The sequence below is a fragment of the Uloborus diversus genome, chromosome 3 (assembly GCF_026930045.1).
Source record: "Uloborus diversus isolate 005 chromosome 3, Udiv.v.3.1, whole genome shotgun sequence".
NCBI classification, from domain to species: Eukaryota; Metazoa; Arthropoda; class Arachnida; order Araneae; family Uloboridae; genus Uloborus; species Uloborus diversus.
Genome location: NC_072733.1, coordinates 12514362 through 12537419, shown reverse-complemented (window position 1 = coordinate 12537419; position 23058 = coordinate 12514362). Strand labels below are relative to the sequence as shown.

The 23058-nt window shown below is 34.6% G+C and overlaps 1 protein-coding gene across 1 annotated transcript in view; it reads left to right on the top strand.

The window, feature by feature from the left end:
* LOC129219450 (glutamate receptor 1-like) overlaps nt 1–23058 on the top strand; it is a 225786-nt gene that overhangs the window by 72464 nt on the left and 130264 nt on the right. Inside the window, exons 2-3 of the mRNA XM_054853845.1 lie at nt 1278–1430; nt 14150–14401. Of these exons, the coding sequence (XP_054709820.1) occupies nt 1307–1430; nt 14150–14401 (376 nt within the window). The 5' untranslated portion in view covers nt 1278–1306. The remainder of the gene's footprint in view (nt 1–1277; nt 1431–14149; nt 14402–23058) is intronic.

Genomic DNA, 23058 nt, shown 5'->3' with positions numbered 1-23058 from the left:
TTATGTAAGAAACGTTCATGGATAAGTAAAAAATGGTCAAAAACAGTTTAAAAGGTGTTTAAATGTCTAAAATGATTGAGTATGTCAATAAAAGAATTATATACACAACACTTTTCAACAACGCGAAATTTCGACTTACGCGAGGAATCTTGGAACGCATCCCTCGCGTAAGTTGGGATCCGACTGTAACTCTGTAACAATATCAGTTCTTGCGTGATCGTCTCGCTTTTCATCTAAAGTACTATTATTACCAGATGAAAAATATTTTCTGAGAATCTTACATATTTTTTGATGCCAGAACGTAGTGTCATAAGCTTAGAAATATGTTTTGAAATAGAAAATGTGTTCTCCGAAATCAAAAAGCGTTCTCTGATGATTGAAACTATTATCTTAAAAGAGCTGATGTGTGCCTCACATGACTTCCTTTTACTCCAATTTAATGTCATTTTTCCATTATTGGTAACTTGAATGGGATTCAATAGCTTAGTCTTTAAATATCACCAAGAGTGGCCAAATTAAAACCAGATTTTTAAAAAAAATCGCCACATTTGTCGCCAACTTGGCGACAAAACTTGGCGACCAAAAGATTGTCGATATATCGCCAAGTGTCCGCCAAATTGTAACACCACTTCAGTTTACATCGAAATTAACAATGATTTTCCCCCAAAAAGGGGCAAAAGACCCCTTTAGAAACACCCAAATGCAACTAAAAGGGGAGGTGCAGAACTAGACCCCACTGGGAGTCTACGTACCAAATTTCAACTTTCTAGGACATACCGTTCTTGAGTTATACGACATACATACGCACATACGCACCTACGCACATACATACGTACATACAGGCGTCACGAGAAAACTCGTTGTAACTAACTCGGGAATCGTCAAAATGGATATTTCGCGTGTCTATACGTTCTTAGGCACTTATCCACGTATGGTCGAATCGAAAACAAAACCCAACATTCATTCGGGGGTGAGCAAAATGGAAATTAAGGTCGATTTTTTGAGTGAAATTTTTTTCGCGAGTACAATACTTCCTTTTTTGTAAAAGGAAGTAAAAGCAGCATGACAGTTGTTTTAAGTGAATTAACTATTTTCTGAAACTGAAAAGTGTACAAATCTTAAAACAATTTTTGAAATCGATTTTTTTTTTCGTGAAATAATTAGAGGAAGCTAAATAATAATTCCTTATTAACTGTTGTATCATTGTACGTTTTCATTTTAATTTACGAAATAAGTTTTACCTTTTCATGAAATAATCCAAGACATTTTTCTTACAGGTGCTATTTTCACTCCAGGCTCTGAGGAAATGCAAACTGCCTTTAATTACGCAATATCCTTTCATAACAACAATGACTCTCAAGCTAGATTTAAAGTGGAGCCTGTTGTTGAAGTCTTAGATAGCGATGATTCTTATAAAATCGGACAAACATGTAAGTATATATGCTACATTTTATTGCATTCATTTTTGCCTTTTCTAGTCCGTAGTTTATTTAGCTTTGTGAGAACAAAAAGGAAGTATTGCGCTTTAAAAATTGGAAACGTTTACACTTATTTATTTATGGAATTTTTGCTTTTAACTGGGATAGGTTTCATAGAAAAATATCAGAGGTGGTTACTTCAAAGTAAAATAATTTAATATTTAAGATCTGAGATGTTGTAGTTTTGAGTGAAATTTAGAAAATTGAACAGATTAGTTTCGTAAAGTTCGTTGAAACTAAGCTGAAAAATTTCCTACAATATCACTTTCAGTTTATGCCATTCATAATTTTATAATACATTTGTCATGAATATAATACATTAGTCATAATTCATACTACATACATTAGCAACATGTCCTCTATTAATTAATTTTTGAAAAGGAAAGAAAAATTATTATGTAAAGAAAATTAATAGAATGATTATTATATCAAAACAAAGAAATTATTTCTGAGGGGTTTTTTTTGAGCAATCACGATTGCTTATTGTTCTCATTTGACTGTTTTGATATTCCTATGATTTTATTTTCCCACCGCCTCCCTCTGCAGCACCACCGTCGACCGGCCTCACGATGCTGCTCCTTTAGTGATAACCGTCTCCAGGTTACGTCCATATCCAACATACATACACATACGTACACACGCCTGCACACACACACACACATGCCTGCATAGAGACACAAACACACACGCATACCCACACACTCAAGCCTCGACACATACACACACGCCTACATACACACACACACTCGTGGTTGTGAAAAACATAATTCGAATTCAAAATGCCATAATTCTTTTTTTTTTTTTTTTTTTTTTTTTAAGAAATAGAAATCTATAACCGTATTGGGAAAAAAAATGATACCGGAAAAAAATATACCGGCTTATGAAACACCGGAACCGGTATCATACTTCCGGTATGTCAGTATTTATACCGGAACCGGTGTTCCATAAGCCGGTATAATTCAGATCCCGGTATCCCATACCGGAACCGGTATTCCATACCGGAACCGGTGTTCCATAAGCCGGTATAATTCAGATCCCGGTATCCCATACCGGAACCGGTGTTCCATAAGCCGGTATAATTCAGATTCCGGTATCCCATACCGGAACCGGTGTTCCATAAGCCGGTATAATTCAGATCCCGGTATCCCATACCGGAACCGGTATTCCATACCAGAACCGGTGTTCCATAAGCCGGTATAATTCAGATCCCGGTATCCCATACTGGAATCAGTACTCCATACCAGAACCGGTATTCCATACTGGAACCGGTGTTCCATAAACCAGTATACTTCATATCCTGGTATTCCATACTGGGACCGGGGCTCAATACCAGAACCGGTGTTCCATTAGCCAGTACTTCAGATCCCAGTAGTCCATACCGGAACCTGTGTTCCGGTATACTTCAGATCTCGGTAGTTCCTACTGGAACCGGTGTTCCATAAGCTGGTACTTCAGATCCTGGCACTCCATTTCCGAACGGTTGTTCTGTTTTGGAATTTATTTGGTTCTTCAAATCCCGGTAGTTTTAGCCAGAGTTGTTGTTCCAACTTCAGTTGTATACCGATATTTCTTTCTGGTACTGGTACAGCACATTTCGTTACTTCCTATCGCGGTAGTATATTCTGGTGATTCTCCAGAATGGTCTGTACTGACTTATGATGCGGGAATAGACACTGGTGCAGTCCATTTTGATGTTAAAGTGTACTGGCATTGCATAAGCTGGTACGGTGCATGGTGCCAGTAGCATACTGAAATCACTAGAACACCAGCATTGCATTAGGTATATTTACGAAGCACAATATTTTAATGTAACATAATTAAATCAACTAAAAATGCGACTTATCAATATCCAAAACTTAAAAGAAGGGATGCAAAATTACAATATTAATCAAAGCTATATGTAGTGCATTATCGAGTAAATGATTAAAAAGTAAATATATTTAGTCAGAACAAAAATGCTTAATTGCAATATATTGTTATGAGTCCAGCCACTTCAAGAAATTCTTTAAATGACAATAGTTCTTGAGAAAATAGAGAAGATTTATTTACGACAAGAAATATCGTTAGCAACTGCTAAATTAACCATAGCAATTAGGCAAATTCCATTAACACTGTAAACTCAATGGTCACACACGTATTTACATCACAATACGCAAAAACAAAGCATAAATCTGAGCATGATACGCAAAATCTGAGCATGTTTGGCACCTCTGTTTTGTGCACAAAAAGTGCACTGTATGAACAGCACACTCTGTACAGCTAAATTGTACAATACTTTTCATATGCAATCACAATGCTCAGACTTAGTGCACTTTTTTACATAATGTTTTCATTGTGTAGAGACTACTTTTTGTCCGCAATATTTAAAATGAAAAAAAAAGAAACTGAAAATTAAAATTTCTTAATTTTAGCATGTTTATTAACAATAAATTTATTTAGGAGAACATATCAAAAGTATTGTTCAGTTTTTGATGAAATATAAGAAATTCTAAAATAAAGCCTGTCGTGGAGTGGAAATCATCTTTGTTACCAAAAATCTGTTTATTACTCCTGAAATTCAGCAGCAGTTGTTACAACAAATTTTATGATAAGTTTTTTTAAAAAAATTAAATATTTTCACAATTTAAACTTTTTTTTTATTTGTTCTTCATCACAGAGAGTGGACATAAAAAACGAATTTTGAACTTCAGTGGTATTTCTTAACTCTTTATGGCATTAAAAAAATACTTCAAAAGATTTTAAATGAATATATTTAACTTTTTTCTTTAACTGGTCAATAAATAACTCAAATTGTCTTGACTAAGCCCTGTCACGTCTGATTTTCTCAATATTTATAGTTTGTACAGAGGAAACTACTCTAGCTAAAAGGCTCTTTCATTTGAATTATTTTCTGCAAACCAACACATCACAAATCTCGAATAAACAAGGTATATTTTTTAGAAGATAACAGGCATTACAAACGGTCAGACAGAAAAGAGAATAGGATGTACAGTATTTTCATTATCTTATGAAAAAGTTTAATATTTCTTACTCTGTACACAGAAATAGAAAATAATTTGTGGGTCCGAAAGTCATGCAATAAGTCCCTTGCTAGCACTTACCTTGGGTGGAGGGTATTGGAGACCCTCTCTCTCCTTCAGCAGCATATTGTAATTGTAGGGATATCAGCAACTCACTTGACGTGGCCTGACAAAGTAATTAAATTGGTAGATGCTGGCATCTTTTGGGGCTAAGTGCAAAGACCCATAACAGAATGAAGTTAAAAAATGCTACAGGCCTATGTGAACTTAATGTAAATACAGTAACACCTTTAGTGAAAATACAGGGTTTTGTATATATTTAATTTGAATTCTTGATCCTGTAATATATAAGTCATATCTTCTTATAGAAAATCTTTGAATAACTTCGTTTATTGACGTAGAGTGGATAAATGAGATGAAAGTTAATAAGGTTGAAAATTAAAAATTTTATTTCAATTTTTTAATTATTATGACAATTCTTCTGATTACGTGATAAAGCAATTAAATTGATAGTTGCCGGGGTCGTAAAATGAAGTCACAAAAGCACTACAGGCCTGAGTGCTCTTAATAAAAACATAATATACCTGTAAGGAAAATATTGTGTATTTTCATTACGAAATTTGAAACCTTGACCCTGTAATGTAAAAGTTCTCTGCTAATGGGAAATTTTTTAAGAACTTGTCGTGCACTGAACAAGAGTGGATAAATAAGATGAAAGGAAATTGGAATGAAAATTTATATTTTTAAGTGACATCAGTCGAATCTCCATAACTCCAATATTTCTTTATCTCGAAGTTTTCATCAGGTCTCAAACATTTGAGACTGTTGTGGAAACTTCCCGTAACTCAAACGTTTTAGCCGGTGACTTGGGACTTAAGTTATCAAATTTGAGTTGACTGTATCTATATTTTTTAATTTTCACGATAATTCTTCTGATGACGCATGCCTCAGTTTCCGATTATTATCTTTATAGAAACATATATTGACTAAAACAAATTTTGAAAATCAATACGCGTGCATTTGGAGCCATTCATTTGTCTAACGCAGACAGTAGAGTCCCGGCACTTGAATGATAATCTGGCTGAATCTAAGAAACGCCCTCAGCAGCAAGGACGGATTCAGGAATCCTTCGAGGGACAAAATTGCGCTTTTAGAACTTCAATTTTGGAAAAATGGCAAGCCTATGAACCCTCTCCCTCACCATAATCCAGTATCGTTTAAAATAGTCCTTTTGGGACAGTAGTTTGGAAAAATTAACAGAGGAAAGAGATTGAACTTCATTCCCTTACCAAAGCCTCCTCTTAAACATTACCAAAGATGATTTAAAATCGCGTTTTGAAATTATTCCAAAAATCTTCTGATTAAAAAGTTCCATAAAATTTTTGGCAGATTAACGAAAAAATACTTTTAAAACTTTAATGCCGAAAAATTGCCAGCAGAGTGCTTCCCTTGTATCCGTCCATGCTCAGTAGGGCAAAAAAACCTCTACTAGCAGACTTATTGATAAATACCCATTAACAATACATTTATACTGCATCGACAAAAAAATTATTTTTGGATGCCCGTTAAAAAATCATGAACAATAATGCAGAACAATCATTCAACAGAATTCCAAGATTCTGGAACGGAAAAACTGCATGAATTCAGCAGAGTCCAGAGTATTCTTGAGAGAATTTTCTGCTTATATGGGGAGAAGAACCCAAGACAAAAAATAAATAAGTAAAATAAACCTTTTTTTAAAAAATGAATTGACGAAAATCAGAGTCCGCACAACAATCTAACAGTGGCCTGAAAACTGCGCAACCTATGGTGTAAATGTCTATTTACTTTGCACGTTTTAGCTAATTCTCTGATTTGTTAACATGTCCTATTTTCAGTAACTTATAAATTAAGTCATGGATATTTTCTATTTGTTTTGGTAACACACATCTCATTTTCCTTACTGATGTGTACAGTAAGTAGAACTACTATTATCCAAATTTTTTCCAGAAAACGAAAATTAAGACAGAAACTAACACAAAATATTTGTAGAAGTGATTCACAAAATAAATAATCTGTCTAAGCGCTTTTCCTTCTGTGTGCTAGTTAAACGCTAGCTCACACTAGTCACTTTGACAGAGATATTCAGCAAGCAATGATTTTCATTTAGAGTACAGTACATCCTTACTGTACATAATGTTCGGCACATGTTACTACACTTCAGGGTTGGGTTTTTTGCCGGCAAAAAGGTATTTTTGCCGGGACAGTGGAAAAAACCATGGCAAAAATGGAAAAAAACGGCAAAAATGGAAAAAACGGCACAAACCTAATTGCAAATAAGTAGCTTTATATTGTTAATCAAGAAATAGTGACAATATAATATAAATAATGCACTTTAATATTTTAACTATGTCTCCCCATGTTACTTCTAATTTATAAGGTGAAAAATAAATTAAAAAGAAATGTTAGGATTGCAAAACTTAATATTTTAAATTTTTGCTAAAACAATTTTTTCAGAATGAGCCAACTTTTACGTCTTTTATTTTATAGTTGCATCTTGATTAAGTATAATACTTTATATAGATATTTAGTATTCTGCAAAAAATGCTATAATAAACAATCTAATTACATTTTCATTGTAAGTTAATTATTTGTCTTAGATGTTACTAACTGAAATTTTATGTTAATGTTTAAAAATTTAAAAGTAAAAATGCTCCATAACTTTAAAAGTAAGTTAAACCTTAAATTTCTTTTAAACAATAAAAATAATTGAATTAAAATTTTATCAAAATCTTTTCATGCTTTTTACTTTTATATAAAAAGGAAAAAAAAACTGTCCGTAAGTTGTTAACACAAAATCTATTTTTGCCACTTTGGCAAAAACTGGCAAAATCCTATTTTTGCCGGGCAGTAAAAACCGTGGTTTTTTCCATGGTTTTTTCCGCCCTCGGCAAAAACTTGCCAACCCTGCTACACTTAGCATGTAAAAACACTCTACTTTCATTTGATAAAGAATTTAAAAATAGTTTTTCCCCCCATTTCAAATACTAAAATTTATTAAAATAGAATTTCTTTTCGGAAGAAATTCATTTGTCCGAGTCTACTGTAATTGAACATTGACCAATTTGTAATTTTTCTTATTTCTATACATTTGAATTCTTAGCCTTATTCTGCTTAACTTGCTTCTTTTAGGTACAGTTACTTCTGTACAAAAGTTACTGCTACTCAACTGTGGTTTTATTTTTGTTTAAATCATGCAAAAATGTTTGGTGATAAATTTTACTTGACTGTATACAAAGAACACCGAAGAAATATCCCCCAAAAATAAACAAATGTGAAAAAAAAAACAGAATGAAACGAATAAAAGAAAAGGGGGCTTTACCTAAAAAATATAAAAGGAACGTAACAAAAATTGCTTGTGAGCGAAATGTAAGATTTTTTTCCCCGTTTACTAGCGACGAAAATCAATATGGTTAAGTTCTCGGGGACTTATTTAATATGCTAGAATTAACTCAGACAAAAATTAAAAAGAACAAAGCTTAAAATTAACAAATATTTAAAAAAATTAACTTTATATTAGCACCTTAAAGAATGAAACAAGGACAGCGCAACACTAGTAAAGAAATTATATGACAAAAAAATTGCTAGAAATAATATTAAGAAAAAAAAAGAATAAAATTTTTTCGAAAGAGACATACTGAATTGAATGAACTAAAAAAAAAAAGAATAAATTAAGGAAAACGTGCAAAGCTAAGCAACACAGTAAACAAATCGACCGCGTGGCTACGTGTTCGGTTGAGTTGAAGTCGGAAACTGATTCGTTAGGAGTGAAAGAAATATGAAAAAATGATTCATAAATTATTAAATATTAGAAAATCTAGGACGAATACAAATTAAAAAAACTTCGTTAGGCAAACCGCTGGGATGTAAATTAATTTCGTGCCAATCTATATATATATAAAACGCTTATGCGTGGCGCAAAACGAGCCTTTATTTCTTTCTCTCCGTTGGCAACAACCCGCTTTATTTACGTACGACCTTTGTTTACGTTCTGCAGACTCGCTTCTATCGTTAGTTTTGATTTTAGAACGAGTGTTTTTAATCACTTGAATATAATTTTCAAAGAAGAGAGCAGTGGACTTGGGAGTCGTTAGATGTTTCCAACCACATTTTTGTACATACAGTGAAGCACCGTTTATGCGATTTTGAAGGGACTATTTAAAAAATCGTACAAATGAAAAAACATATACTTGGTAAAGGTTAATGTATATTAGACTCTCCAGGGACCAATTTAAAAAATGTATTATTAATTAAAACGTATAAAAGGGAAACGTATAAGCTGTGCTTCACTGTATTATGTTATTCCACATAGACTAAATGAATTTATTGAACAATTCTCATTGCAAAACATGTCACTTAGTTTTGCAAAGCATTGAAGTTAAGAACTGAACAACAATGACAAAGTAAAGCAACACTGAAAAACGAAACATTTCACATACTTTTGCAATGGCATTGATGTTAAGAACTGAACCACAGTGACAGAGTAAAGCGACAAATTGAATCGTGAAACCTGATTTTACTGCTAATATGTTTTCATAAAATCATTTTGACCCTGCTTTATTTATAGCCATTAGGAAGGCTAATCTAACATGAAATTGTTTACGTTTGAATTTAAAAGGCATATTACTATGAGATGAAATAAGTGGTATCTGAGGTATGACATAAATATTAGTGTTATATAATAATCACTAATTTTTTTGCTACAATAATATTTTTCTTCGGTGTTATAATTATCAGTCTTAGGTCAACCCTTTTTCTCCAGTAAAGTGCATGATTAATCTGTAAATGTGTTCGGAAACACATTGTGCATTTGTGCACCTTAGCCTATCAGCAGCATTTCTGACCGATCTGAGTTTAGATTTTTCATCCAGGGCCAGATTTGGAAATGTGGAGGCCCCTAATCAGGGTTCGAAAAAAAATCATCATATTTTCGAAAATATCTTATACATTGATATATATTCGAATATTTTGATACATATATGTATATATCCGATATTTTCCACCCGTGAAAGTTAGGTTATTTTGTAAAAATTTTACTGTGGGGGCCCCTTTGTTGTGGAGGCCCCGGGGTAGTAGCCCCGCCTGCTCTCCCCTAAATCCGGCCCTGTTTTCATCTAAAGACTCCGTAGCCTACTGCTCTCTTCTTCGTGAATTATATTCAAGTGCTCTGAAGCCCAGTGACTCAGTGGTAGTGCTTTGCGCTACCACGCTGCAGGTCCGGGTTCAATCTCCCGGTCGGGCATGACTGATTCAGCCATTCATCCCTTCAGTGCGTCAATAAAATGAGTACCAAGCATGCTTGGAAACTAAACACTGGGGGTTCTGCATTAGGCTGACCTCTTAACAGGAACATCTGCCTAGCTCCCCAGAGCAATGGTATGCTTTTTGATAGGAACTTTAAGGGGAAATTAACTTTAGTTTTGTTGCAAAATAAACCTTAAATTATCTGGCATGCCGGAAAATTCAAATTTCCGGCATACTGGTCAACCTCGCTTTTCGGGGTAATATGGTATTAAAAAATCTAGATTAAATTGATACTCGTTTCAAAATTCCCTCGTAAGGTTTCATACTGGCATTTAAGTTTCCAGTGTGGTTAGTTACAGGTTTAAAATTTTCTAGTACGTTTAAAAACCACTATTAAAAATCCAGATTAAATTGATACTGGTTTCAAAATTTCCAGTATGTTTAAAAACCGGTATTAAAAAATCCAGAATAAATTGGTACTGGTTTCGAAATTTCCAGTATGTTAAAAACCGGCATTAAAAAATCCAGATTAAATTGATACTATTTTCAAAATTTCCAGTATAAATTGGTACCGGTTTCAAAATTTCCAGTATGCTTAAAAACCGGTATAAAAATCCAGATTAAATTGATACTGGTTTCGAAATTTCCAGTATAAATTGATACCGGTTTCAAAATTTCCAGTATAAATTGATACTGGTTTCAAAATTTCCAGTATGTTTGAAAACCGGTATAAAAAAATCCAGATTAAATTGATACTGGTTTTGAAATTTCCAGTATAAATTGATACCGGTTTCAAAATTTCCAGTAAGATTTCATACCGGAATTTAAATTTCCGGTACGATTTTCTTCTTTCCAGTACAAATCATACTGGGTCCAGTATCATTTGGATACCGGTTTTAGGAATTTTTTCCAATAGGGAAGTAATACTTTTCTTAATCAAACAGAAACAAATAGTTTCTAAAAATTATTTTAACAACTTACTCGTATTACAAGTGTACACAGTGTGATCTGAAAATAACCGAACCTTTTAGTGATAGAATAAAAAAAAGCATGCTAATATGTTTTAAAGCTACACTGTAAAAAATTCCGAAAAGTTGCTAGTTATCTCCGTGGAACTTTTCGGGATTTCACAAGTTTTCATCTATTTCCCCGTAAAATTAAGTGTCTTTGCAAAAACGTTTCCTGAATTGCTACAAGTTGTGCGAATGCAGACTTTTCACTGCTGGGAAAAGTATTTTCAGCTACTAGTTTAAAATTGACTTAACGTGTTTATGAAGTGTATCGGCTAAAGTTCGGTTACCGCCCGTCTAGATTGACTAAGCTCCCAATGAAAGCGTATAAGTCACTGAATTGCTGCAGCTTTGCAAGGCAAGAAATGCAGGCAAAAGAGATGCTTCGTTCTTACTTGCAAATCTGTCTTAGCTTTTGCTATGGTTGCTTTAATGCTTCTGGAGCTTTCTTAGTAAAAAAGGAAGGTTTTAATCAATCACATTCAAACTACTTTTTTTTAATGTTTCCGCGACATGACTAATTAGAGCAGGGGAGATTTCCCAATTTTTCAGAAAGTTTAAAGAATTATTTCAGAAAGGTTACTGTCTTTTAGCGGAAAATACTCCTGGTTTTTGCAGGATATGTTACTGGCAGAAATTGGACACATCAGCTGCATATTATTTTCCAGGAACGTTTCTGAATTATTTTACAGTGTTCAATATATATTCAAAATACGATCTATTTAACTCAGCACAACGTTTTGAACGGTTAACCAATTCATCCAGAAACATTTTACATTCGGATTTATGAATGCTCTTTAGCATCTGTGTCACGGCTGCTTGAAAGACTGGAACATTATTGTAGAAAACCCCTTTCATTGCAGTTTTCAGTTTTGGGAACAGAAAATAGTCACAAAGTGATAGATCAGGCGAATACAGAGTGATCGTGAACACAAATATATTTTCTGTTCCTGGAATTGCAATCTGCAATGAAAGGAGCTTTTTGTGATGATGTTCGAGTTATTCATACAGCCGCTAGTGTTAAAAAACATTCCTAAACCCGAATTTTTAAAGTCTTTGGAAAAATTGGTTGACAGTTCAAGACGTTGTTCAATGAATTCTAGTTTGAATAAATTTTAGCTTTAAAACTAATTCCCATGCTTTAACTTATTCTATTTTTCACTAAAAGGTTCGGTCGTTTTTAGGTCACGTTGTCTAGATAAATATATAGGGTAGTTCTTAACTTGTTTCGCTAATAAAGAGAGGTGATAGCACTCATTCAGACGACGAAGAATTACACAAGCTCGCAACTTCCACTCTGACAGGCAGAAAGGAGGAGTGTAAAAACGGACCCTGTGAGATGAAACAATACAACACTGTAAAAACGATTCAGAAACGTTCCTGAAAAATAATGGGCATCTGATATGCCCAATTTCTTCCAGTAACATATCTTGGAAAAACCAGTAAACGCTTTCCGCTAAAAGTCAGTAAACTTTCTGAAATTAACCTTGAAACTTTATGAAGACGTGCGAAATCTGCCCTGTTAAAGCCAGTCATGTCTCTAGAACCTTCTAGAAAAATTAAGTAGGTTCAGTATAATTGATTAGAACCTTCCTACTTTACCAAGAAGGCTCCATAAATATCAGAGCGACCACGGCTAAAGCTATGCAAGAAGGAACCAAGGATATCTCTTGACTGCACTTCCAGCCTTGCAGCGCTGTAGCTATCCATTGACATTTTCGCTCTCATTGGGAGCTTAGTCAGTCTGGACAGGCCGTAAGCAACTTCAGGCCGATACACTTAATAAACACACTCATTGAATCTTTAAACTGGTTGCTAAAAATATTTTCCACAACAGTGACAAGTCTGCACGCGTGCAACTTGTAACGATTCAGGAAACTTTTTTGGGATGATACTTGTTTTTACGGGGAAATAGGTGAAAACGTGTGAAATCCCGAAACGTTCCACGGAAATAGCCATTAACGTTTCGGAATTTTTTTACAGTGAAGTAATCACCTCTGACGTCTTTTTGTACCTGCCTACGTAGCATATCTTCTAAGACTATCAAGAATTTACTGCAAAAGAATTTCCACTGAGCAGAAGCAGCATTTTGCTCCAAGTTGGTAACGGAGAAAGGCAATCAGAGCAAACGCCGTCCTTTAAAAGCGGCACACCGCTAATGCCACCTGTGCAACGACACGCGTGGTTGGCAATTTGAGCATTTGTTATGATTTTTCTTCTAAACGATAAATATGATTTCGAAACTTTTAATATCGTTCATTTGCTTTCCTAGCACGTTGTAAGTTCAGGTTGGATTTCTAATATTCCTCTTTTCTGCGTCTCAGAGCTGCATCTGCATGTGACTTGATCTTTCCATGCAATCATTGGTCTTCTGGGTAAATACCCCTCTTAATTTGTAAAAAGAAAATAATAATCACCCTGCATATATGTATATTAAGACTAAGCGAACCCATGCGAAGCAGTCGCACTCAACAGCAAGAATTTTAAAAACCCGGTTTTTTCGGTGCGAGATTTCGAATAACAGCTAAAATGACTTGTTAGTTAGTTTTTCGAGAATGCAACTAAGAAAAATTAGTATTTCCAATCATTTCATTTCTGGCTCTTAAAACATAATTAGTATGACATTCTTACCAACTGAGATAGTGCGGCTCCTTCTCAGAATGCTATATACCGAAGCAACGCAAAAAAAGCTCTATATTTTAAAAATATTTTTAAAAAAGTTATACTGCAATTTACTACGTTAAAAACGATGTTTTGTTTCCTGATTTTAACAACATAACTATAAGTCCAGAACTCTGCAATGAATTTAGATGAAAATTTGGATCTGAGCTCTGCTGAAAAAAAAACGCATTAACCCCCCCCCCCCCCCCCCCCTACCATTGAACTGACGATCACTTGTTGTGAGCACGAGTTTGAGTTGTTTGACGTTGCACGAGTTTGAAAGTTGGAGTGGTTAAATTGTCGACATTATTAGCTCGACAATTTAACCAACTGAACCAATGAACCTTCGTTTCGGGATATGCGTAATTAAAAGCAAGATAAGTTGAATTTAGCAAAATCGTGAACTGTCTATTTATTTTACGCCAAAAGCGGTGATTTATTTATTAGTTTATTTTTTAAGTAAGCCATGCATCATGCTGTTTGATTAAAAAAAATCGAGTACGTACTAGCATTCCCACAAAAAAAAATCTTTTGAGAAATAATATTTTGATTGACTTTTAGTGGATAAAACCTGACAGTAATATTTGATTGCTAAAACTTTTATTTCTCAGAAACGAATACAAGGGGTTTTTTTTTTCTTTTTCTTTTTTTCATCCTACATACAACTCAATTTCTTCATTTTTTTCTTTCTCTTTAGTGTGCTCTCAGATGGAGCGAGGTATCTTCGCCCTCATCGCCCCAACCAGCGACCCCTCCTACGACACCTTTGCTGCCTATTCCAATATGTTCCAGATGCCCCTCGTCAGCCCCGCTTTTCCCCAGCAGACAAGCTCCGACAGACCGTCATACATGGGGGTCAGCCTTAGGCCCAAGTACCTGCGAGCGATTGTCGATGTCATCAATTACTATAAATGGAAAACGATAATTTACCTCTACGACTCCGATAATGGTGAGTTTTGCAGTAATGGTGTTGGGTTCCTTCACAAAACAATCCACTTTCGTGTTGGTAATGATCGAACAAACAGTAACTTAGATTTATTGGGATATGAATTACTTTCAATTTCAGAGTAAATGATTGTTGATTTTAGAAATAGAATTGAGAAATGACAAGTAACTTTTCAGTAAAAATAAGCAGTTTATGTTGTCATTTTCAGCATCACATATTGCGATATTAAACTGAATAATTATGAAATGCAACAAATAATAAAATGAAAAAAACCGGATTTGAGTTTTTTGGGATTGTTCCTTCTTTGCTTCTTAAAAGCATAGGTTTTTTTTTTTTTTTTTTTAAATTCGGACAGCTAATTCAATTTGCTTTGCCGTGGTTTTATTCGCTTTGTTATTTGTTAATAGTTAGTCTCTTGGTCCTTTGCTTTATGTAGCAACTGGTAAGGAGACATCAGGTTAGGCAATGTCGCGTTGCTGCGTTGAGATTTGATCCCAATTATATTATCCCTTTAACGAACAGCTACACCGATTTTTTAAACGCATAGTTAAACATCCGATAGTTATGAATTATTATTCTTTTCATTATACATAAGGTAAGAATTTCTTATAGAAAATATATTAAAATTAATTTATTTAAAATACACAAATGGGCAATTGCTAAGGACGAGTGGCAATAGCAGCGTTAGCAACCATAAAATGGAAGGCAACTAAATATGGAAATTAGCATAAGTTCTGGACACAGTAAGACGTTTTGTGAGTATGCAAATTTTAGACTCACTATGTTGCTGGTCACGTGATAGCGCTGATAAACGATATAAAGGATTGGACGCGTGACGACCATTGTTATTCAAAAGCAAAGTTTGACGGAAAGAATCAATTGACGAACTTGCATTTTTCGGTATGACTTCCCAACATCCCTTATATGATTTTATGATTGGCAATATCGAAGAAGTGCAGAAAAATTTAGAGGTTGCCAGGGAGTTCTACGTCAGCCATAGAGTTGTTTCTGGAGTTTGGGAATCATGTCAAAGAAATGGAATGTTTGGCAAGTCTCGAGGGAGGTCGTGTACGCAATACGACGTCAGCAGAAGGTTGGTACTTAGTGCTACAAACGAAGAGGAAAAACGCAACACAGCTACTGAGGTAGCAAAGCAGTTTCCTGCTGCTACTAGCAATCAAATATCCTGAAAAACTGTAGCCAGACGTTTGAATGCAGTAAGACTATACACCCGTCAGCTTGTTTTGTACATCCCACTGTCTACAAGTCAGTGTTTTGCTCGCTTGTAACGATGTCGTCAGCATCGCATTTGGAGAGAAGTCGACTGGGCTTGTTAGTCCAGTAGAAATAGCGTTAGGGGTCAAACTAATTGCAACAGTACGGATGTAAATTTTTACTCCGCCCACTTTACTTAAAATATCCCATTTTATATTCCTTTTCAGCATGAAATTTACTTTCATTTGGTACCTCAGACGATTTTTTAAAAAAATCATGGTTTTTCAAGATGGCGGACAAAAAAGAAAGAAAAACGCATTTTTCACTACAATATAAATGTCTGTTTTTGGCATCTTCTCTTCACTTAAAGTATCACAAATAATATTCCTTTTCAGCTTGAAATTTCCTTTCATTTGATACCATACATGACTTTTTTTTAAACTTTTTTCATGAATTTTCAAGATGGCGGCCAAAAAAAACACATTTGCCCCAACAGTACGGATGTATATTTTAGTATGTTTATTAGGAGTGTGTTACCTACCATTTTCCACAAGAATCATTTCTATTGCAATTTGCTTGACCCCAAGGTTTTTTTTGTCCTATTTCTACTGCACTATGTGTACTGTTCTCAGATAAAAGCAAATTCAATCTGTCGTCTAATTGTGGACGACAACTAACCTGGCATGAGAGTGGTAGATCGTACAAGCCGGTAAACACAAAAGAAAAGGACTAATATCCTAAAAGTTGTGTCATGGTATGGGTAGGATTATGATGAATGGCTTTAAGTCGCTTGTGTGCTTCCAAACAAGACTATGACTGCTAATGATACATTTTGTGGTGCTGTGAGCGATAAATTCGTTTTCATGGATGACAATGTAACATGACATTAACAATCGCCGTCCAGGAGTATCTAACTCACTCAAAATATTCAACCCATTGGATGGCCAACACGTTCTATAAGATCTGAATCATATTGAAAATGTTTGGGATGCTTTGGGGAGCAGTCTTGCTGGTCGACGACACCCTCAAATAAGCAAGTACACCCTTATCCGTGACTGACAGAAAAATGGGATAAATTACCACAACAGCTGCTAGATAATGTTACGTAAAGCATCACATGACGTGTGGAAGCTTGCATTGCTCTCCATGGTAGCCATATCATATATTGACATCCTACGCCTGAACGCCTGGGGGCGGCAATCACATTTATTAACTTTTACGTATTCAGCCCAAAATGACTGTTTCGTCCTTTGAACACTTTTCAACGCCATCTGGATTTCAGAGTACAATACATTATCGTCATTGCAATGTTATAGATTTCTGGCATTAGTGTATTTCACTTGGCATCAAGTTACACTTACTTATATACGCGCTACATAGCCCATTGGAATCCGTCCTTAGCAATTGTCTACCAGTGTATATGTTTTGTTTTCATTTATTATGCTTCTACATTTAAAACGTTCTACAAACAAATTAATAAATATTTGCTCTATTAAAAGGAGCTCTACGTGTAAACAATGATGCAATACTAATTTTAAGTGATAATTACATTTCCTATCATTTCTTATTGAGCAGCAGTGCAAAAAATCACATCTCTTTAACCCCTTTCAAAAAAAGTTTTTTTAGCAATGTATTCTACATTTCTTTCGTGTTGGTTGAGCTATGTCTTTGCAACATTTATTTTACGAGTTTCAGAACAAATAAGTTTTCCAAGAAACTGAAGGAAATGGCTTTTTGCCAAGGAACTCAGCAAGCACAAATATAATGCATAATTAAAAGTCAACATTAAAAATTTCCAACAAAGCACGAACTCTTAAAACTTAAAAAATGCATCTCTTTTAAACATTTTTCATTCTTTTTCTTTAAAAACATGCAGACTTTTTTCGTAGGTTCTTTTAGGTTAAAAGGTGAAGAAAATGTTTCTCCTCAAGTCCCTAACCAAATCTCTCATTTAATATGCATATATTCAGCCATAAAAACAACATTGTAATTAAGGTTTGAAGAATATAACCTATTCAGCTGCTGACATTGATTTTTAGTTTATTTCTGTGATTCTTTCGTAATTTGTGTTGCTCGTAATTGAAGTTAAATGTGAATAATTTCTTGGAAAACTAGCAGTGTAATTAAAGTACTTTATAAGAATAGCCATATTTGCACGAATATGTTAAAGGTAACAAACTGAATAAATAATTTTAAACAGTCTTTTTACTTCCTTTTACAAAAAAGGAAGTATTGTATTCGCGAAAAAATTTTCACCAAAAATCGACCTTAATTTCCATTTTGCTCACCCCCAAATGAATGTTGAGTTTTTTTTTCCAACCCGACCACACGTGGATATGTGCCTACGAACGTACAGACACTCGAAATATCCATTTTGACGATCCTCCTAATTACAACGAGTTTTCTCGTGACGTCTGTATGTACGTATGTATGTGTGCATGTGTGTATGTATGTCGCATAACTCAAGAACGGAATGTCCTAGAAAGTTGAAATTTGGTACTTAGACTCTTAGTGAGGTCTAGTTGTGCACCTTCCTTTTTGGTTGCATTCGTATGATCCAAAGGGGGTTTTTTGCCCCTTTTTGGGGGGAAATCATTATTAATTTCGATGTAAACTCAAGTGGTGTTATAATTTGGCGAACACTTGGTGATATATCCCCAGTCTTTTCGTCGCCAAGTTTTGTCGCCAACTTGGTAACAAATTTGGCGATTTTTTTTTTTTAATCTGGTTTCAATTTGGCCATTGTTGGTGATATTTAGAGAGTAAACTATTGAATCATATTAAAACTGCCAATAATGAGAAAATGACATTAAATTGGAGTAAAAGGAAGTCATGTGATGCACACATCAGCTCGTTTTCTAACATTTTTAAAAAAGCTTCTATTACTAAACAAAACTTGCGTAACAGTTTTGGAAAGTGCAGCCCTATTCATGTAGCTATAGCCTATGTCATTATTCTATAAATATCTTACAAATAGATATTGGTGGGGGGAATCATTTTACAACAGTATATTTTGCTGCAGATTTTTTCTTCATGTCTATCGCTCACCACCTCTGTAAAATAAATGTTTAGTAATATGTAGCCTGAAATAAATAATCCTTTGTGTTGAAAATAAAAGATTTACAGAGTGCAGCAAAAAAAAAACTGGAACAAAATTTGCATCATCGAATGGAAGTAAACTAATTTTTTTTTTAATGAATAAGGTTTTTTTTTTTGGGGGGGGGGGTGCAATCACGATTGCTTGTTGTTCTTACTTGACGGTTTTGATGCTTTATGATTTTACTTTCTCACCGCCTTCCTCTTCAGCACCACCGTCGATCGGCCCCTTCCGATGCTGCTACTCTAGCGAAAACCGTCTCCAAGTTGCGTTCATATCCTACGCACACGCATACATACACACGCATGCCTACACACACACACACACATACACACGCATGCCTACATCCACAAACACTTACACACACACATACATGCCTGCACATAGACACAAACACACACGCCTACATACACATACACTCGTGATTGCGAGAAACATAACTTTGAGTTCAAAATGTCAAAATTCAAATTAATTTTCTTTTTTTTTTTCTCACTTTTACTAGAAAATAGTTTAAAATATATCTTCTAGTTTCTATATTGCTTCATGACTTTGCACAATGTAAAGCAAAAGATCTACTATTAAGTTGCTTAATCAAGAAGAGCGACAGTTCGTTTACTCGCTGTGCCTCGGTAAACTGTTTGAAGTAATATCACGTTTCAAGGAGCTTGGAAATAATAGTCGAAGTCCAGGAAGTGAACATAAGGCTATCAAAAAGCAAGTTCAATGAAATCTTCGGAATTCCATCAGAGAGGTCTTTCGAAATGGGAATATGTAACCGATGAATATGGTGAAGGGCAAAAGCAGAGCTTATTCAGAATCTTTACAAGTTAAAAAAAGTTCGGCTTTTCATACTTGAGAACACAAACTCGTACGGTTCCAAACACTTTTGAGACTGGCCACTAGTCAACGGTGGGAGAGATTATCTGTTGAGCAACTCTTTACCGTTCGACCAACTCAAAGCTCCCAGAACGATAGGATTTGGTCTGTAGACACTTAAAGCACCTTGGCAAGTGTCGAAATCCGAAATTGGGCTTGGACAAACGGCGAAAATTGTCTTGTTTTTGTGGATGAGGATGTTAAAATGTATCAAAAAGTGCATCGGTAGGACATTTTACAAGCTGTGATACTTTCGTGGGTCAATAAGAACTTCGGCAATCTAGACTAGACGTTTCAATGATATTCAAGCACAAGAGTTCTGCAAGCCACATTTTCTTGACCTGATATCATTTGAAGAGTGGACACCCTAACCCTACTTGCTATACCTCAATCCTAGGAATTACAGTGTATGGCGTTTTAGAGTCAGAGTCTGTCCCAAATTACACAAAAGTTAGGACTCTCTAAAGCAGTTGCTTTGGCTGGATTAATGTAGATTCAAGGTAAAAAAACTTGCGACCCATGGCTGAAAATTTCCATAAGCGGTTTCGCCTCTGCACATCAGTTTGAAACCAAATAAATTTATTGATTACTAATGTTCTACTATTTCTTCTCTTGTTTTGTGAATTTATTTATTTTCAATAAAGTTACGTAAAAAGTTGTTTGTCCTGGTTTTGTTGCTCACCATGTCGTGCAACAATATTCAGCATAAATTTTCAGAAAACTGCACATATGCATCCTCCAAATTTCCGCTTATTAACGTTGTATTATATCTTTTTTATTCAGCACAAAGGTACTTATTTATTTCTCGCTAAACATTGATAATCATCTATCATAAAATATGTTATGAACGATATATGTGAAGAACAAATCAACAGCAAAATAAAGCGCTGTAAATTTATTGTCCCTCCATCATATATTTCTAAGAAATTTATAGAACAATGACAAAATCTGTATATATAAATATGGCTGAAATTGCCGACCTATTGAGGTTAAACAACTTCCGTTTCGTACCGGAAGATATTCAGCTTCAAAAATATATCCGTGCATTTTTTAAAATCTATGATATTTTCCAGTTATTGTATAGTAAATAATCAAGCTAAAAGAAAGTTCAAACATCCTATCATAAATCCCCTGTATGACATAAGCGGTTGAGTATTGACGCTGACTTAAAAAACAGAAACGAAACTATTGAACTATAAATTTTATTAGTAACTCTTAATACGGGCAATTTCAGTCGTACGTCATTCATACTTTTTATTTCGTATTACGAAGCAAAGGAAGTATTGTATTCACGAAAAACTTTTAACCCAAAAATAGGCCTTAATTTCCATTGAACTCGCCACTGATGAATGCTGAGATTTTTTTTCAACCCGACCACACATGGATAAATGTCTCAGAACGTATAGACACTCGAAGATACTATTTTTAAGATCCCCGAATTAATTAAAACAAGTTTTCTCGTGACGTCTGTATGTACTTATGTATGTGCATATGTGCGCATGTACGTATGTGCGCATGCACGTATGTTCCAGTGTGTGTGTACGTGCGTATGTACCTCGCATAACTCAAAAACGGTATGTCCTAGAAAGTTGAAATTTGGTACGCAGACTCCTGGTGGGGTCTAGTTGTGCACCTCTCTTTTTGGTTGCATTCTGATGTTCCTAAGGGGGTCTTTTACACCTTTTGGGGGAAAATCATTGTTAATATCAATGCAAACTTAAGTGGTGTTATATTTTGGCAAACACTTGACGACATATATATAGGCAAGATTTTGGTCGCCAAGTTTTTTCGCCAACTTGGTGACAAAAAATTAGGGTTTTTTTTTAAATTTGGTTTTATTTTAGCCATTATTGGCGATATTTAGAGAATTAACCATTGAATCACATCAAAATGTCCAATATTGGGAAAAATGATCTATATAAAAGGTTTTTTGCTTCAGTACGCAACAAACTTGGGGCAAAAGTATTTAAAGTGTTTCTTTGCTTACTCCAAGGCACTACTATTGTCATCAAATTGGCGTAAAAGGAAGTCATGTGATGCACACATCAGCTCATTTATAATCTGTTGCTGTCTTTATGTGATAAATAGATAGTTAATAACTCTACTCGATAAGAAATTTTCATTGAGGTGTCCATTGAGGCTTAAAGATTCCATTTGTTAAAATAGAGGTGAGGAATGCCAGTTTGCATTGCAATAATAATTACTTATTGGTCTTGTGTCAATCGAGTTTCTTCTCTTTCAACCCAAATCTAAATGAAGACTACCAAGGTCTAGCAACAAGTTATCAGATCCGCACTATGAGAAAATGAGGGCACTTCTGTTTTTTTGAGTTTTTGTTTCTTGCTGAAGAAATATTCCCACGTAGCACGACGCTTCGTTGAATAAACGTTGTTAAATGGCGGTTGAGATTATGACAACCCTTTTAAAACCTTTCATAAACGTAAAATGCTTGTTACCATTGTGACAACCATTTTAAAATGTTTATAAAACGTTTGAACGTTATGTGTGCTACCTGGGTTTTTATGACTCGCGAAGTCAGCTGTAACTTCAAACCTAGAGGAGTCCCATGCTGATGAACGTTGACTGCTTTTTATCTTGAAAAAACTTAACAAGCGGTTAACTCCTTACAACTTTCATTGGTAGGACATATTAGCGGTGACGATGTTGTAAGCATTCAAAATAAGTGCGTTTTTTTAAACGCACAATTTTTTTTAATTAAAAAAAATAATGTAATTGACCACGTTGAAATCTTTAGGAAAATATGCCAGTGGAATTTGCTTTTGTAACAGTGAAAAACATATATAACAGCGAAATTTATTTTTAAAATAGCAAAATCCATTGGAAACAGAATTTTAGTGCTTTTCGCTGCAACGAAAGATGTTGCAGAATAAATGAAATGCATTATATCAGCTTTTTTTCAGCATAGCTTTGATTTAATTAAATTTCTGTGAATATATTTAACCGTGCAACTTTCTAAAAATAGGTATATAAACAACACCTGTGTCTTAAAAACCATTTAGTTTTACTTATGCTTTCCCGTAACTACTTCTAAAGATGAATTAACTATGACTCGGTAAGTGGTTCATAATAGAACCACGTAGAAAATTAAATGATTTCTCGTTACGTACTAAACTATCGTGATAAGATGCTCCTTATATTCAATCTATCAGACCAGTTAATCTTTCTGAATAAGCTTCCATAATTTTACAAAATAATTGTTTCAAAAAGCTTAACAAGTAGTCGAGTTGTGCCAAACAATTCATCAATTCCTTAATAAAGAGCGATGCTTGTACTTAACTCTCAGCTAATGATTTAACATGAACACGGATTACTCTCCTTACACGGTTGAGAACTCATTAAATTAATAGTTCAACATGTGTACTTTTATGATGTGATATGTAACAGCACGACAAAAGAAGTTTAATTTATCACTGTCAAGGAAAGAAGCAATGAATCCGGAAAATTATAAAGT